Source organism: Leptinotarsa decemlineata, unplaced genomic scaffold (genome assembly GCF_025532065.1).
Source record: "Leptinotarsa decemlineata unplaced genomic scaffold, Ldec_3_MD MMD2_tig00026354_RagTag_RagTag, whole genome shotgun sequence".
In the NCBI taxonomy this organism is placed as follows: domain Eukaryota; kingdom Metazoa; phylum Arthropoda; class Insecta; order Coleoptera; family Chrysomelidae; genus Leptinotarsa; species Leptinotarsa decemlineata.
Window position 1 is genome coordinate 14,169,797 of NW_027412702.1, and position 17,577 is coordinate 14,187,373.

A 17,577-nucleotide genomic window follows, 5' to 3' on the forward strand; every position below is an offset into this window, starting at 1 on the left:
CTTCATCAATATGAATTTCGCATTTTTGCAGTATCTTTGTTGAGTTTTATTTATTTTTTTTTCGGTTAGGCTGTTCGAACTCACTGTCACTGGATTCATTTTCTGACGAAACATAATAGTCACTTCGAACGGTTCGATTATATCTTCGTCGCTCATATCAAAATATGTATCATGCAATTGCTGAAGTTGCTTTTGTTGGTCTTCGTAAGATATGAATTTTCGAGCCATCATTTTGAAATAATTCAGAAACAACGGTAAAATACAATTCTTATTGACGCGCACACATACCCTACTTCAATAGCTAACACCGGCAACTGAGGAACAGATTATTTGAACACCAGCGTTTTATAGGTTACAACATGTTGGACATGAGTCATATATAATGCACGTGGCCCTGAGTCATGATCATGGTATTGAGGCTCCGTGAGTTGTATGTAACTCGCGCAGCTAAAAACTAATAAATATAGTTTAAAAAACTAAAAGAACACGCTTTTAAAGAACATCGAACTAAAAAGTTAGAAATAATTTTTTTTAAATAAGCTTAAAACAATAACGAAGGAAAAATACTCGTATTATTGTTAAAAAAGCGACGGGCGCTTGATATACAAAAATATGGCACAAAGCGCCCACGCTTTTTTAACAATAATACGAGTATTTTTCCTTCGTTATTGTTTTAAGCTTATTTAAAAAAAAATATTTCTAACTTTTTAGTTCGATGTTCTTTAAAAGCGTGTTTTTTAGTTTTTTTAATCTATATTTATTTTTCACTTTTTAGTATGATTTATTGTCAAAAATAATTTTATTTTAAGCACGAATGTAAAATTCCTCTCAAACAACATAATAAAGTTTGAGGTCTAATAAATTCTATAGCAATACTGAGATGCAGTAAGGCTTCAACAAAGGACGGATAGTTGTAAAATTTGTTTCGAAGTAAAGAGAAAATTTGCAGTAATAATTCCAAAAAACAATTCAGTCTTGATGTTTCGATTTGAAGTTTCATTCAAAATATTAATGGACTAAAAATATTTTTTCAGTGAATAATTTTATTTTTCAAATGAATCTTTTGATTTGATATGTATGTCAAGCACCTTAGTTCTAATTTTTCGATTTTTTGAAATATTTAAGTAACTGTAAAATGTATCTTCCGTTTCGTTCAAAACATGTTTCTGTACTGAATCACGGGTAATTGAAAATATTTAAATATTTCATCTGTAGTACAAAATTTCGCTAACACTTATAATTCTTGAAATACGTTTTTTATTTTGATTTTCTTTTGAACAACCTATCAAGGAGGGTTATCTGCCGCGAATAGCTCAAGCAATAGTTGACAGTTTACATATAGCGCCATCTGCCCGGAAATAGATCAAGCAATAATTGATAGTTACGTACAGCGCCATCTGCTCGCGAATAAATCAAGCAATACTGCCGATAATTCTGTTGATACAGATCCCAAGCTTGAGAGTTACAAACAAACATACATGCAAACAAACATACATATATACATACAGGTGAAGCTAATACAAAGCGTGTAAAAAATGCTTTTTTGAAAATTTTCATATGTAGTGGATGACATTAGTACCATTTCTTACTAAATTGATATTAAAATGAATGGCCCCAGTGGACACATTTTTTTTGTACGTGGCATTCAATAAAGCGTATTCATGCTGACTCAGGTAGTTTAGTGTATTAATACCTGTACCTGGATTAGATAAATTGCGTAAAGCGTGTTCATATTGACTCAGGTAGTCTGGTATGAAAATACGGGCTATGGCAAAAGATATTCCAAAAATCGACGACACTGAAATGAGAATAATTGTTCATAACTGATAATAATTGTTCATAATTCTCCACCGGATGGCGCTGGTATCGACCGCTCCTCTTGACGCGAATTCTCGCTCTCGTCCTCCTCGCAATTCTCTTTCTCTCAACGAAACAAAGTACTAATAAATAATCCATCAAGCGGTAATTAGAACGTCGAAAGCATAACGTATTCAAACATGTTTCGAAAAGCGGGCGCAGCCGAGAGCGAATCGTTCGATCATCCAGTTTAATTAGAAGTATCTTATATTGTGGAAATACTGGCGATTATCCGCGGGCACTTTCTGATTAACGAATCCAATTATAGTCACGTTGTACGGAGGAAATTATTAGTTGTGCCGTTAATTAGATCATACCGCGGACAGAAAGGTGGATTGATTACTCCCCCGTACTGACAAGACCAGGCGGCGCGCCGGCTAGGGGAAAACAACCCTTTTGTCGGGACGGAAAGGAGCAGGAGCGTCTCTGCCTCGTCTGGGAGCTCCGAGCGGTTTTAGATAAAATCGGTGGCGTTGGTTGGGGACAGATTTTTAAGCACTTTTGCTCCCGAGAAATGAAACTTTCAAAAACTAACTCGAATTCATCTTCTCCTTCGTTTGTTGGTTCTCCTGAAAACTCATATTTTTTTTCGAAATTTTACTTTTCTTTTGCGAAATATTTTTTGTAAGTGGATCAATTATGTCTATTATATTTGTAAGAGAAGGTTCAAAACTCAATATTTTGGAATACTTAGGAATCAATAGATTATTGCTATTGCTAAATGACCTTATTAATTTAGGTAATATGAGGTATTTATAACATGTCCAGTTTAATGAATTTGATCCTAGAATGCAGAAAATGTATACGGTCCGGGCCAACGTCGTTCTCAAAGAAAGAAGAAGAAGAATATATTTATTGAACTAGGTAATCCTAATACACAATATTATATAAAACATATTACTAACATAGAAATTGAAAATAATTATACAAAAAAAACTTGAAATGTAGATATAGTTCAAAATAGAAATTAAAAATTTTTAGTTTGAAAATAACGACATATGCTGTTAAAAATACATTTCAGTATAGGTGCAGCTCCATTACAGCTCCAATGATAAAAAGCAGAAAACAACATACAAATTCTATATTTATTAATATTATCTTACCAAGTATTAAATATCTAGCATTATGGATGGATTCCAATAACTGTTTTTTAAAAATACTGAATGATGAACTAGATTTAATTTCATTTGGTAATTTACTGTATGCATCAAACTCTTTGGAAAATAAATAATTCATGGCACTTCTCCTATTTGTTCTGCATAAATGCAAATTAGTATGATTTCTTGTGGCATATTTGTGCACTTCTGAATTTAAACTAACAAATTCAGGAAAATATGAAGGTGATACGTTATTCAGAATTTTATATATAAATGTCAGTTAAGTGATTCAACCTTAAAGAAACTGGTAGCCACCGCAAAGTTTGTAACATAATTCCGATTTCAGTGAACCTATTCACTTTTAGAACAATTATAATTTATAATTAAGATGTTTGATTTAGATTAAACAAGAAGATAATAGAAGCACAGTAATCAAAATGTGGTTGGATAATCGCATTGTACACAGTAATTTTAGACTGAGTGGATAAATTACCAGAAATTCTTACGAGGATGTAAAGTTTTTTAGATATTTTTTTACATATATAATCGAGATGATTGCCAAAAAGTAATAACTGGAATCCAAAATATTTGATACACGACACAATTTCAATGTTTCCATTGTCGATTTGTAGATTTATTTCATTTAAATCAAGGTTGTTCCATTTATATTTTGTTGTTATAATCATTCCTTCAGTTTTCATTTTATTCAGTTTTAATTTAATTGCCATGAGGTACTCATTTACATCTTTTAATGCGGCATTCATTTTATCAATAACTTTATCTAAGCTTGCATCGTAGCATGCCAATAGCTATCATCTGCAAATAAATTGATAAAATCAACATTCATAAACAAGTTTATGTCATTTAAGTATAAGATAAAAAGCAGAGGTCCTAAAACGCTACCCTGAGGCACACCTATATGTATATCCAATTCCTGTGAGATATTATCTTGAACTCTGACGTTTTGCTTTCTATGTGATAGTCAGATAACCATTGGTAAACATCACCATCACTGCCATAGCCTCTTAATTTTATTAGAAGAATATTACGATCAATTGTTTCAAACGCCCTCTTCGAATCAAGAAAAATAGCTACTACAAATTTATTGTTATCAACTTCTTTTTTGAATTTAGATAAAGTGAGTTGTAATGCGGATTCACATGAATACTTTTTACGAAATACAGATTATTTATTAAAATTTCATTTTTTTCAACATGATTAAGTACCTGCTTATAAACAACTAGTTCGAAATTTTTTTCTTTTGGTGGTAATGTATTTATAGGTCTATATTCACTGGCCTTGATTATTTTGTCTACCTTTTGAATGGGAGCTATAGTACTAAGAAATATGAACTGATGACGCCTTCATTGCCAGTCCAAAATCAGCACCAAACAGTGACTTTTTCGCGATGCAGGGACGCTCTTGGATCTCATGTGGATTGGTATTATTCCAAATTCGACAATTTTGTTTGTTCACATTCATCCAGAAATGCAAATTATGGTCAGCTGCTCCAGAGCTGATTCAGCGAACACACGTCGTTGTCTACGGTCGTTTACCTTCAGTTCCTGGGTCAATTGAATACGAGTGCAGGCCCAAGACATTGGCGATTTTTTTTGCAGATCTTGCGTTTTGTCAACGTACGGGTGTTGGTCGATCGTCTACTGAACCAGTGGACTCAAATTCATCCACCACATTGTGAATAATCCTCTCCGTGGGACGATTATGGCGACCGTGAAATATGCAAAGCGCGTGGTACGTTGCCCAAACAGAACACCCATTTCGATAACACAATTTTATTATTTGCACGTGTTGTTGAATGTTTTATACATCTATGGTGATTTGGCAAAACAGACTGAATAAAAGACAACTACATTGACAGATGTAGCTGTAGTAACAATATGGTCATTATATCAATTGTCAAAGATCAGAAGTCCCTTTTAGAAGGCACTAGATTATGTAGTGAATTCGTTAGTTAAAATTTTGTCCGGTGGTAATAGTCATAGGTATTCAAATTACAATATTATGTGCGATGTAGAAATTGTTAGTTGGTACTGAATACGTCTGAAGAAACGGTGTTGCGGTTTTGTAAACTGTTGAGGGAAACTCTTGCAAAGTGGTGTTTGAATGCGTTATAATGGATTTTTATTGAATATCGACCATTTCCATCATAGTTATCTTCAATACAGAAAATTCAAGTTGTTCCATTCACCGGGTGACAAAGAGGGTGTCTACAATTTCGATGGTCACCATTAAGATCTAGCTAGACGATTTAAGAAAACCCAAAATACTTCATAGAGTTCTCAAAATATGTGAAAAATGACCCATAATTTGTCATCTCTCAGAGGAATTAGTCCTGTCATCACCCGAAAACGATTGTAGATATAACAATCGAAACGTCATGAAGTAATTTGGCATGGAATCTTCTAATTTTTATTTTTTGTCTAATTGTCGTTTTTTACTTTTATTTTTTATTTATTGTTCAATTGTTCTACTTTTTCTTGTATTTTATTTCACTGTCATTTAATTTCAGGGGTTTTGTGGTTAATATAAATGTTATTTTCAGCTATTGTTTTTAATTTTTCATTTTCATTGGTTCCTTTAGAGATTTCAAATCATTTTATATAATATTAGACAATGTAAGTACGAATTCCTCATGAAACATTGTCAATCACCTTCAAACAAACATAGAAAGAACCTTTCCGCTTCAAAGCTCATATTCCATGTTTCACTTTTTGATTACAAATTTTTGTGTTTTCAGGACCCTCGTCAAAACAGTTTGTTTTACGATTTTCATGAGCGATCTCACCTAATATTACTTTATGTTTCACATTTGAAATCGTAATATAAATTTTTATAGAAAGTTTTCGAACAGTTCGAAAAACCGATATTGAAAAATGTTTTTTTTAATTTTTACAGTTTTCAAAACATCGATACATTCTTGAATGCAATTGAAAAATACCTATACGAGGTGATATTTAAATTTATTGTTTAAATTTGTTATATTTCATGTTTCCCCGTATGCTCTTCGAACATTTTTTACCAATAAAATGAAATAATTTTCCACTAGCTTGCTGTTATTTCCTACTCTCAATTCTTCTCGAATAAGTTGTAATTAGAAGAGGGTTGATTTTCATTGCCGGACATTCAGATGTTCATGCTCGAACGTGACTAATAAACCGAACGTTCGGGTCCGTAATTCCAAGAACTGTTCTAACCTGAGCCGCATGAACAGCTGCATGCTGCGTTTTCAAGGTAATCGTGGTAATCGTTTAATTAGACATTGTTCCCTTTCACATTCGTAGAATTTGTAAAGAATCAGGGAATTTGCTCCAAGAATTTATGAGAACGGAAATATGTAGTTTTATATCATCAAGATATCTGTTGGACGATAATAACAAAAAAGAAAAGACCAGATAGCACTGTTTCGATATGTCTCGGGTTTATTGGGCTGAACCACGAATACATTGTTCGCAAAGGGCCTTCTTCGGAAGCATCTTTCAGCACAGATCTCAGTTTTCGTTTTCTGTCAATCTCATGGATGGCACTTGGCTAAGAGAAGACAACAATCAATGATAATAACAATGAAAACATAAAATTATAAAACTTACTGTCAACAGTCAACAAACTGATTATATATGGATGCCTCACATTTCACCTGTATATGGAGAATAGACTATATGAAAATGTCTTGTTTGTTTATTTAAACGGTTTTATTTAGCTTGTGCCCTCTGTTTGTTTGGGTCAAATTCAGAAACTGAACTTTGACCACCCATCCTGTTGATAGATTGATCTGAAATTTCGTACACAAAGTCAACATTTTTATTCTTGTTTTTGGTTGGGAACTATATATTTCAAAACGAACTGTCAGTTCTATGATTGAGTTTGATGTTTATGAACATATTTTCAAGTAAATAAATTAAGTTTTACTTGGGCTTGAAAATTTTTGAAACACAACTGTAAAATTATCAATTGGCTTATCTGTGATTGGCCTCTAGGTAACCATGATTGGTTCGAAGGTGTGGGTTATGAGATCATTGTCTACGTACCCAAGAAAAAGTGGTCACATAATTGAAGTTTATAAAAAAACAACTAATTTATTAGTTGGAATCCAAACGTTCATTTGTGAATTTTTATAGGTACATTAGTCGAAATATTTTAATTAGAATATTTCATAATTCATTTCACCTGTATTATGGCATCACAAAGATTCTTATAAGTGATATAATCACTTTGAGTGAGTAGAAACAATAGACGAATAGAATAGTTGAAATTCAGGATATCATCAATTCAGTATATCAGATCCGAGATAAATCGATGTAAAATTTGAAATGTTTAGCAATAGCGAATGTATACAATGTTTCAGTGAAAATAAATATGTTTACGGTTGAAAGCACAACCAGATTTCAATAAGATCAAATGAGCATATTCACATGCGAAGGAACATCAGAGTATGAGGTGATACAAACTATGGTGCAGATATTTATAAGGAATGATTAATCAAATATTATCATTGAAAAATTTAGTTCTTACTTTCAATTGGTGTTGATTAATCAGTTCTTGAGAAAATGATCTTTTAAATATAGTTGATATTGAAATCAGGTTCCAATTAATTTTTCATACCTTCTGCAAGAGCTTTTTTAATTATATTCCAAAAGACAATAGAGATTTAATGATTATCTGCTCTTTGATGGTCTCAAATATTTGTCAATACGGGATCAAGGGATAAAGGATAGTTCATCAATTACTTTGTAAAAAAATGTTCCACTTTCCGTTCAATATTGATAAAACAGTTTGTGAAAAAGTGGTCAAGAAAGCACTAGTGAATATTGAACTCAGGCTCCGATTTGTTTTTACCTTTTGCATGAACGATTTCAATGAAATCCCCCAAAGTGATAATAGAGATTTAATGGTTACCTTCTCCTTAATGGTCCCGCAGGATATTCGGCAATACGGGAGCCTGCTCGGCGTGCGGGCAGTCCATCCCCGCCAACGAGCTGGTGATGCGATCTGGTGGACCGTCCATACAGCAACCTGGAGCGCCTCCCCACGTGTTCCACCTGAAATGCTTCATGTGCAGTAAATGCCTCAGCCCTTTGGTACCAGGCGACAGGTACTACATGCTGTCGGGCAGCCTGGTCTGCGAGCAGGACTGGCACAAGCTGCTGAAGAGTACCGCCGCGACGCCCACAGTACGCAAAGGCAAGGTGGGGAGACCCCGTCGGAGCCGTGATTGAAAGGACGCCAATTTCGATGCAGGTTGGTGGTAATTTACTTTTCAATTCGTAAAAGTTCGAAAAAATATTTCTGAAACTGGTCAACTATTTACTTGAGAGATAGGATTTAGGTGTGTGAGTTCAGCTCGAAATTCGAGATTCAAAGGATTTAGTAATAATAATAATAATATTTATTAACAAAAGTACAATTTTTACATGATTATAGAATATGAAAAGTATTACATTGTAAACAAATATTTCAGAAATATATTTTCCCATATAGGCTCTTGAAGAACCCTGTCCATGGATATACTTAATCATACATATACGCAACAGTGAATGATGAATACTACCTAAAAAGGTACTGCTCATATTCCAGTATAATTTTTCGAATTTTTAAAAAGTAGAAATATTCCTAATATTAACAAACACACACAAAGAAAAGAAAAACGAATAACTATAGTAATGGTTCCTTAATTTCCAATAGACTTGGAAAAACATAGACGTTAAATATTAACTATCTATAGCAAAGGGGAAAAAAATTCATTGTAAAAAATGGGATGAATCATTCAATAGTATCAATCAGTTCATGGAAAATATGTCTATTTTCTGAAAGTATCCATTTTTTGGAATTTGTTATAGATCGCTTTAAGAGAATTTCGCATTATGCTGTACAAGTTTGGTCCTAAATATGTAAAACATTTCTGACCTACTGCTTCATTTGCCCTGGGTATGGCAAGATCGGCTGATATTAAGGCCCTTGTATTGAATGGATGGCTTAATTTACTGGTATACTGTTTACGCTGAAGGATAAAAATATTGCCGTTTGGGAAAACAACTGTCTGATTTCAAGAATTGGTAACTCGATATATAATGAATCAGAAGACAATCGAAATGATTTGTGATATATTATTTTCAAGATTCGTTTTTGCACATTTTCAAGGGTTTTGACCATTGTTTTGTTCGCTCCACCCCAACCAAGTATAGTAGAGGATTCTAAGCTGTGTAACAGAAAGTATTTTTCGTAATGATCGCGTTAGTTCATGAAAAAGTTTTGTTTATCCACCTTTTCATGAATGCTAAAATTCTAGTTAATAATCTAGGCTGATTTCACGCTAGCCCGAATTTTCATCACACAGCTAAGTGGAAATGCTCCATCGTTAGTCCATATTTGTCCACCAATCAATTCACCGTTTTATTTCCAGACAACCGAGGAAGTAACTTAATGCTCGACATGATAAATTTGATAATCCACCATTAGTTTATGTTTCTTCATAAGCCAGATTCGTTTGTTTACATGTGAAAATGAAAATGTGATAAGATTTTTTCTCGGTTGTCTACATAAAAAGGTAAATTTATTGGTGGAGAAACTTGGTCAAATGATATGTATAAAATCCTTAGAAATGTGGAATTCAAAATAAAGAAATCTTGCGAAATTTCAATTTTCAGATATTTTTCTTTGTTCTATGGAAAAACTTGGACTAACTTTGGACCGAATGCAATGCCCGAAATTACTTTTCGATAACGTCTACTCAGGCGAATTTTGAACCAGCTCAATATCAATAAGGCATCTGGCCCTGATGAAGTGCCCGCCACTTAAAAAAGTGCGCCAATGAACCTGCCCTAGTATTTTGTACTTTTCAATCTTTCTTACAAGGAAGGGGGTATTCCTTCTTGTTGGAAGATTGCACGCGTTCAGCCTATTCCCGAAAAAGGCAAGAAAAATCTTCCAAGTAACTATAGACCAGTCACTTTACTATCGGTTATATCAAAAAATCATCGAGAAAGCTGTAAACCATCATATCTTCGAATATTTTGAAGACTCTAACATCTTGAGCGATCATCAATATGGCTTTCGGAAGCAAATATTAACAGACCGCCTTCTATCGTATGTCACCCATATTTGGAATAACGTAATCGATAAACATGGAGAGCCATGAGTTGTTGCGCTTGATATTTCTAAGGTCTTTGACCGTGTATGGCATGATGGTTTTCTGGCCTAACTTCAATGTTATGGCTTGTCAGATCATTTTTGTGTATGGCACTTTAGCTTCCTGAAAGAACGTTTCCGGCAAGTGGCCGTCGATGGATATTTCTTGAATACTTTTACCAGCAACGCTGGTGTTCCCCAGGGATCCATATTGTCTCCAACCCTCTTTTTACTGTAAATCAACGACTCATTGGAGAAAACCAAGAATCCAATATATTGCTTTGCTGATGTCACTTGTCTCGGCTGCGGATGCTAATCTTCACCGGTAGCACGAGGTTGCATATCTTAATGAGAATTTAGAGGTGATTTCGAATTGGGATGAAAGTAACCAATACCACGAAAACGCAGGCATTGGTTTTCTTCAAAAAAGTTAATGTCAGGACAGATACTTTCAAGAGAGGTGTTTCAGTGACTTGGCACATTCGATTTCACCAAGATCGTTTCGAGGTTCAATTCAGTACACCTCAAACTTCACTGTTTAATTACTTCTTCATTTGGATAACCGCCTTTATATGGAATACACTTCCTGAGAATATTCTTCCAAATGAATTCAATCTCGAGCGGTTCGAATTCAACGTGAATCGCTGCTTTCGTACAGACACCGCTCTAAGGGCGCCTTGAGGATTTTCCAGTAGTTCTTGTGTTTTGTCCTTGAAAAAACATATCGAGCAACAATTTACTGTGCCTTTTTGAATTTGTGTGAAGTAGGTCTTTCGTAAGTTACTTCTGAGCCACAATGAACTCTTGCGGATTGCGGTGGAAGGTCGAATAGACCCAGCCACTTTTGACCTAATCTACAGTTTTCTCTGTTATCTCGAAATAAAACGATTAGATTATTGATTTATTTGAGTAACAACTTATTGCAAGATTTTTACTTAACTGTTTACAAAACTGCAACGCGCGTTCCACTACACAATAGTTTCTTCAGGTGAGAATGCCAGTTGTATAAAGTTTGTTTTATGAAGTTATGCTTCTAAATAAATATCGCTCATGCACATCAGGGATATCCTCAAAGATCCTCTAAGAACAAATGGGAAATAGATTTTGATCGTAAGGGGAGGTGATGTTTTTGAAATTATTGATATGTATATACTGAATCGAGGCCCTAAATCAGTAACCGCATTGAAATAGTAGACTGCTTCTATCTTCGATGTGCACCTGCTTTTTGGTTCGGCATTATTATTATGATTAGATACAGATCAGCAAAACTGAAAACGAAATGTACAATACCGTATGGTTTGTTTTATGATAAATTTTTAATTTATACATATTCCTTCTGAATAATAGGCCATTAGCATAAGGTCTGTTCTTGCGTTCGTTGTAAACCGGATATGAGTTTTACGCTCGGTGATATTACCACATTTTTTATTAATTTACCTCCCACATTCGGCACTGTTGCGTGCAACTCGACATTCGTGTGTGCGTCAAGGTTTTATAAATAATTTTCAATAGTCGGCAGCCAGAATATCTTATTTTAATCTGGCCAAGAATACGTTTTCGAATCTAATATAATTTGACATGAGATATGAGGGAAGTTGTTAATTTAATTTTAGCCATTCATCACAACGTACCAATTATTACGGAATTTCATGAGATTTGGGTAAATGTATTGCGTTATTAACCTAATTGCGAAGTTGAGAAACGGTTTCGTAGGTATGAAAACATTTGTCCGTCGGCGTTGACGAATATTGTGCATCCTAGGAATCGAATGGAATAATTATAACACAAAGTGAAATACCCAATATACTTAAAAGCTTGAAACACTGTTACGAATCACGAAACTGTACACACCTTTGGGTTCTCATGTATGGAGCTCCGCCCCTAAGCATACCCTGAATCTGCTGGATTCCATCCAGAAAAGAGCCATCCGCCTGATTGGAGACACGAACATCACTCGCAACCTTAATAGCGTAGAACATCGAAAAAAGGTTGGAGATTTGTCTCTCTTTCATAGATACTTTCACAGGAGGTGGTCTAGTGGCTCGGCACATTTGATTCCACCAAGAGCTCATCGTTTTGAGGTTCAACTCAGTACACCTCGAACTTCAATGTTTGGGAACTTTTATTTCGAGAGCTGCGTTTATGTGGAATAATCTTCCTGAGAACGTTATTCCAAAAGAATTTAATGTCCAGCGATTCAAATCCAACGTGAATCACTACTTTCGCACATGCACCGCTCTTAAAGCGCCTCAAGGTTTTTCCTGTAGTGCTTGTGTTCTGTTTGAAAAAAAAATCGGGGAAAATCATAATATTGTTCAAATAATTTTGAAAACAGTAAGTTTTCATTACAATTTCTGCTTGTCAACTGTTCTGATGCAGTTTCTACGGCGAGTAAGAAAATACAATTTTTCACGAGACACGATGTGTTGCAAAATTACACAGGGCCCGTCTAAAGACTGTTCACTCTCTTAATTTTTGAACCTCCCTGTATATGGCAACAAAATTTGGGAGTTGGTGCATGATTTCGCATTTATCTCTCGCACAAAGATGTGAAGCCTTCGATTCTGTAGTCCTCCAGAACAAAACATTTGGATCAAATCAATTTTTGTGATGTGGTGCCCCACGTTGGGCGCCAGATGTTAGATCTATATCTACAGATTTTCGTATGGCCACAGTTACTCCTTTTCTCATGTCTAGAACTATTTGAAATTTGAAAAATAATTTTGAAGGATTGGCTGAAAGATATTTGAAATTGATGTAATATAACACTACTGCTAAGTGATTCAATAGCATTATATTCAAAATATTTAAGATGGTATCCGACTGAATTTTAGTTAACGAAAGGGACGTCTAGCTTCACAGACTATTTTTTTTTAGCAAATAATAATATTTCGAAAGCCTATGTCGTATTCTGAATTGCCCGAGAGTCAACTATCTTGTTTGATTTTCATGCATAAACCTGACATTGTGGCGGAGCTCATATGAAAAAAACCCGAAAGTCATCTCTGTAACTGAAATATCTCAGTTCCAAACTACCGTTGATACGTGAAAAAAAAAAACTATCTATCGACGCCCGTTTCATCAACCTAGTTAGTATCATGAGGTGATGACTAAAACATTTTATTATATTCATCAAAATTTTGTCTAATTTTTTTTGTAAAAACGATCTCTCATAATAATTCAATTCAATTTCTCCATTGAGGCTTTGAACGAATTTTAATCCACATAGTCAGCCATGTTGCGTATCTAATAAACATGAATAAACGAACACCAGAGTTTACAAATACAGATTTGAAGGCTCTTGAAAGGGTGTTTAGGGATGATTGGTAAAATTCATTTGACTTATATGACTAATCGGGATCAGACGCTAATTATTACTACACGACCATTATAGAGTACGAATAGCAAGGCGCTGTTATAGAAGAGGTTTGATATAAACAGTTATAGAACCTTTCATTCAACAAGATACTATGAATTCTGGATTAGAATGAATAAAAAGTACTGGACTATGCAGATGAATTAGTCATTCTACTCCAAGATAATGAAAAGTCGCGTCCAGAAAGCCATGAATATTATCACAAGTTGAAACGAGGAAGATAGACCTACGCCCATCCAAATTGGACCCAGTAGCATTCAGCATGAGAACCAAGATGAAACGACTAGTACCTCTAAAACTCTGAGGTGAAGAGAATTTTTTTTCAGACGTTGAATATCTGAGAGAAGTACCAGATCCAGAATGATGCTAATCCCACCCACTGAAATATACGAGAGCTGAAGTAAGACATGCCAAATTTTACTAATACTCGATGGAGGATAAATCTATGATAATCCTTGTTTCTTCGGTTTGATGGCCAAAGATCAAACAAGCTTCTTGTCCTCTGCTTCAACCAAGTTCCACACCAACAAAAAATAAACGCTCCTGAGTCTGCTCCTTTTTTTTTGTGATAACAGAAAAGCACTAAGAGGTCAATTCAATATATAGAACGGAATGGGTGTCATATAAATATAGGATGTGTGGAACAAGGGTAAGAGCACCAAAAAATAAATGAAATGAAGACGAATTTAGAGTTTGACAGATAAAGTATTTCGAAAATATGAAATTAATGGTCCATTGATATTCTAAATATTGAAAATGGTACTACTGGAAGTTCCGTACAAATATATGCAACCCATTCCAATCCGGATAAATGTTAAATCGTGATACTATGTTGATCATTCCAATACTTCATTTTGTTCAATCTCATCATCGTACAATTAAACTAAAATAACCATACATTATCTAGGAAACTAATGATGTTGAGCCGTAAGATTTGAATCATCTTTAATGATCCGACCAAGAAAATGTGAACGCGTACACAACCACTTTGCTTTATATCGGTAGAACATCAATACAGTTTTCCTCCTAGTTACGGTACGTCCAATTAAAGAGCGCAAAACGAAAAACACGGAATATAACCTTTCAGCATATAAATCTTCCTATCTAATTAGATAATTAAAAACTCCGAATGGTTGTATAGCTATTATCAAGGTTTAATTATATCGGCGGATCAATGGCATATCAATGCAGTTAGTCCAACAACACGGCATTGTTAAAATACCATCGACTGACATAATGAGGCACTGTTCGTAACCATTTTACGGCCTCTCTTCGCCATTTTTAGTATTTTAGTCTTGTTCTGGTTACGAACAACCTACTGTCTAATTAAGGGATACAAAGCTCCTCGATATAATACGAGGTAATTGTTAACTATCTATAGGAAGGTTTAATTATTAATTAAATCGGGAACGCAGCGAGTTAATTAACTCGGTCAATTATTGACGGAGTTGTAGGCGAAAAAAAAACTTCTGGCTGACGACCAGAGACGGGCCAAAGAAAATCATGAAGTCCCTTTGTAACATCATTGCAGGATTTTATATATGGAATTGTGATAGAAGAATGTATAACAATTGATACATTACCTTCCTGGTTACCTTCTCTTTCCTCAATACTGTTAAACCACCACCTTGGACAATACCTCAAATCAACATGGACACCTCACACCAGATGTAAGAAACGGTACAAAGCAATCGGGGTTGGAGCATCCATCGCTAGCTCAAACTTCATATGTTCTTTCAGATAATTCCCAGATCCTTTTGGAGACAATGTATATGCAGTGTGACAGATATTGACATATACTGAGGAAAAGAAACTCAAGAAGATGCCATTTTATAAAGACTTTTGTGAGTACACTTCTCACAATCATGTAATATAGTCAAAAACCCATCATTTTCATCTTCAAAAGCGATCTTTATATTCTACAACGAAATCACTTGATCGCCAAATTTATATGGGTTGTTTCTTATGCTAGAATCAGTGATGATGAAAAGGCAGATCAGTTGACTAGAGAAGCTGTAACAAATCCATTTGCTGCTCTCGAATTGCGAATTTTGCACGTTCCTCTAGATTTTTTTCAAAATGCGTACACCCTACGCAATTCAACACCTATTAACTGAATACATGATATTCTACCATGATAAAAGTGACATTAAAGTGTGCGAGAGCAAAAGAAAATTCTAGTTCTAGTTAACTACCCTAGTTGAAAGAATCTAACATATACTAACATCATGAAATTACTTTTTTTTTTTCACATAGTGGACTATTCTGAATTTTCTCCAGAATTCAGAAAGGAAGGGTTTTTGATTTTAACAGTCTACGTATGTAGTATGTTTGTATGTTTCAATTTACGTATGCTCCACCATAGCACCTGGAGTACTGGATCGATTTTGATGATATGGCCTCAGTTGAGTTACACAAACTACATTTTTCATGAACACGACGGATGTAACATACAAACACGTGGGGGTCTGAAGTGCTTGTATATTCACTATAGCTAAAAACTGAAAGCCAAAATCCAAATACAACGCATATATGATTCAATACCAGATAATGCTGTTTCAATCCGCCATGGGTCTTTCGAATGGTGGTGATCTGAACCACAAATGGATTGTCGGACTTCACTGTTCTTGAAGGACAAGCCTAAGTAAAGGCGAAGCCATCTTTCCTTACGAGGACGGCCATATTACCATTGAAAATACACCAGATACACATAAAAACTGCCAGAATTTGTTGTTTCGAGATCACATGATATCGTACTGTCAGTATTTCGACATTGTTACCTTGGGGCTCAAATCAAACTTTAGATCTTCTATATTTATTTTCAGTTTGTTGACCCTCTACGTGATCTAGATTTTCCTTTCATTGAGCCTGAAAATATTTCCTAAACGCAATGAAGTGTTTTCATTGCAGAGCTAAGCGTCGACGTCGACCACCGAACGAGATTCGTCCTCTGTCTTTCCCTGCAGCTTTCACTTGAAACTAAACCCCAAAAACAACGCATTCGTGATACATCTCCCCCTACGAAGATCCTATCTGTGAGAGGGACAGTTGAGCCCAGCATTGCATTTGTAGTTTAGTCTAGTACCACTGATGAGACCTATGGCGGGTCGAAACAGCGCTATCTGGTGTTGGATCTCGAATGCGTTGTATTTTGGGGCCTAAATTCAACTAGACTCCTTGGGAAGGCAAAACTTATTTACGAAGGTGTTCGACCAAGTCAAGATAGATAGTAACCAATTTTTCAGCAAATCTAGTCTTATCATCCAACAATAAATATTTAACTATGTGGTATTTATGAATTTAGAGGAAGGCATCTGAAGAAATTGGAAGTTATGCTGGGTCTTTTCTAAATGCCAATGCAAGTTATAATGGAATACTCACTCATACACCTGTATTTTGTTTTAAAAATCTGTTTATTGCTAACACTCGTCTAAAATGTATAGAACAATGTTATCACTGTTCATATTATATTACACGAAAAAAATGCATGTCGGCTAATTTATTTTTTCTTCCCAATTGGCAATGTATTTTTTTTTCATACTTCTGGTTTATTTTCATCAAAATTGACTTTTTTTCTTTTATTTCAGTTGACCCGTTGTTGCCGGGCGAATGAGGACGTGCAATAATTTTTCGAAAACGAAGCATTTCCTTAATTGGCATTCTTTTGGTTCGGTGGCCCAAAAAGACGAATACAACCTCTGCATATCGTTTTATCCATATTTTTCGAAATGGACGAGAAGGACCCTTGAAGCGGTGTTCTGAGTTTTATTGACAATTTTCGACAAAGTGTTCGTTCGAAGGAAATACAAAACTGTGAATGTATAGTGAAGAATATTCCGATCGCGTTTTTATTTAGTATGTTGTTGTTATTTTTGTAAATAATAAAGTATTGTTAATTATGCATTTTCTTTTTTTTCAACTGGACCCATTCATTAACGTTCTTTGAATTTCTTGAAGTCCGAAAATTAATTTTTTTTTTTAATTTCGATTTTAGTTTGGATTTTCCTGTCATTCCTTGAAGTGGTGTGAAATATCAATCTGTTCTGAATATTAACAGTGTTAAATATTTCAGAATAATTCAGACAAATGATACTACTTTCAAAT

At 34.7% G+C, this 17,577-nt stretch overlaps 1 protein-coding gene across 3 annotated transcripts in view; it reads left to right on the forward strand.

Annotated features, from left to right (window-relative positions):
- Positions 1-17,374, forward strand: part of LOC111512406 (LIM domain only protein 3) — a 158,985-nt gene extending 141,611 nt beyond the window's left edge. For all 3 annotated transcript variants that reach the window (XM_074184563.1, XM_074184562.1, XM_074184564.1), the window contains exons 4-5: positions 7,891-8,210; positions 17,061-17,374. In XM_074184563.1, coding sequence (XP_074040664.1) covers positions 7,891-8,188 — 298 coding nt within the window. In that variant the 3' untranslated portion in view covers positions 8,189-8,210; positions 17,061-17,374. The remainder of the gene's footprint in view (positions 1-7,890; positions 8,211-17,060) is intronic.
- Positions 17,375-17,577: the final 203 nt, after the last annotated feature.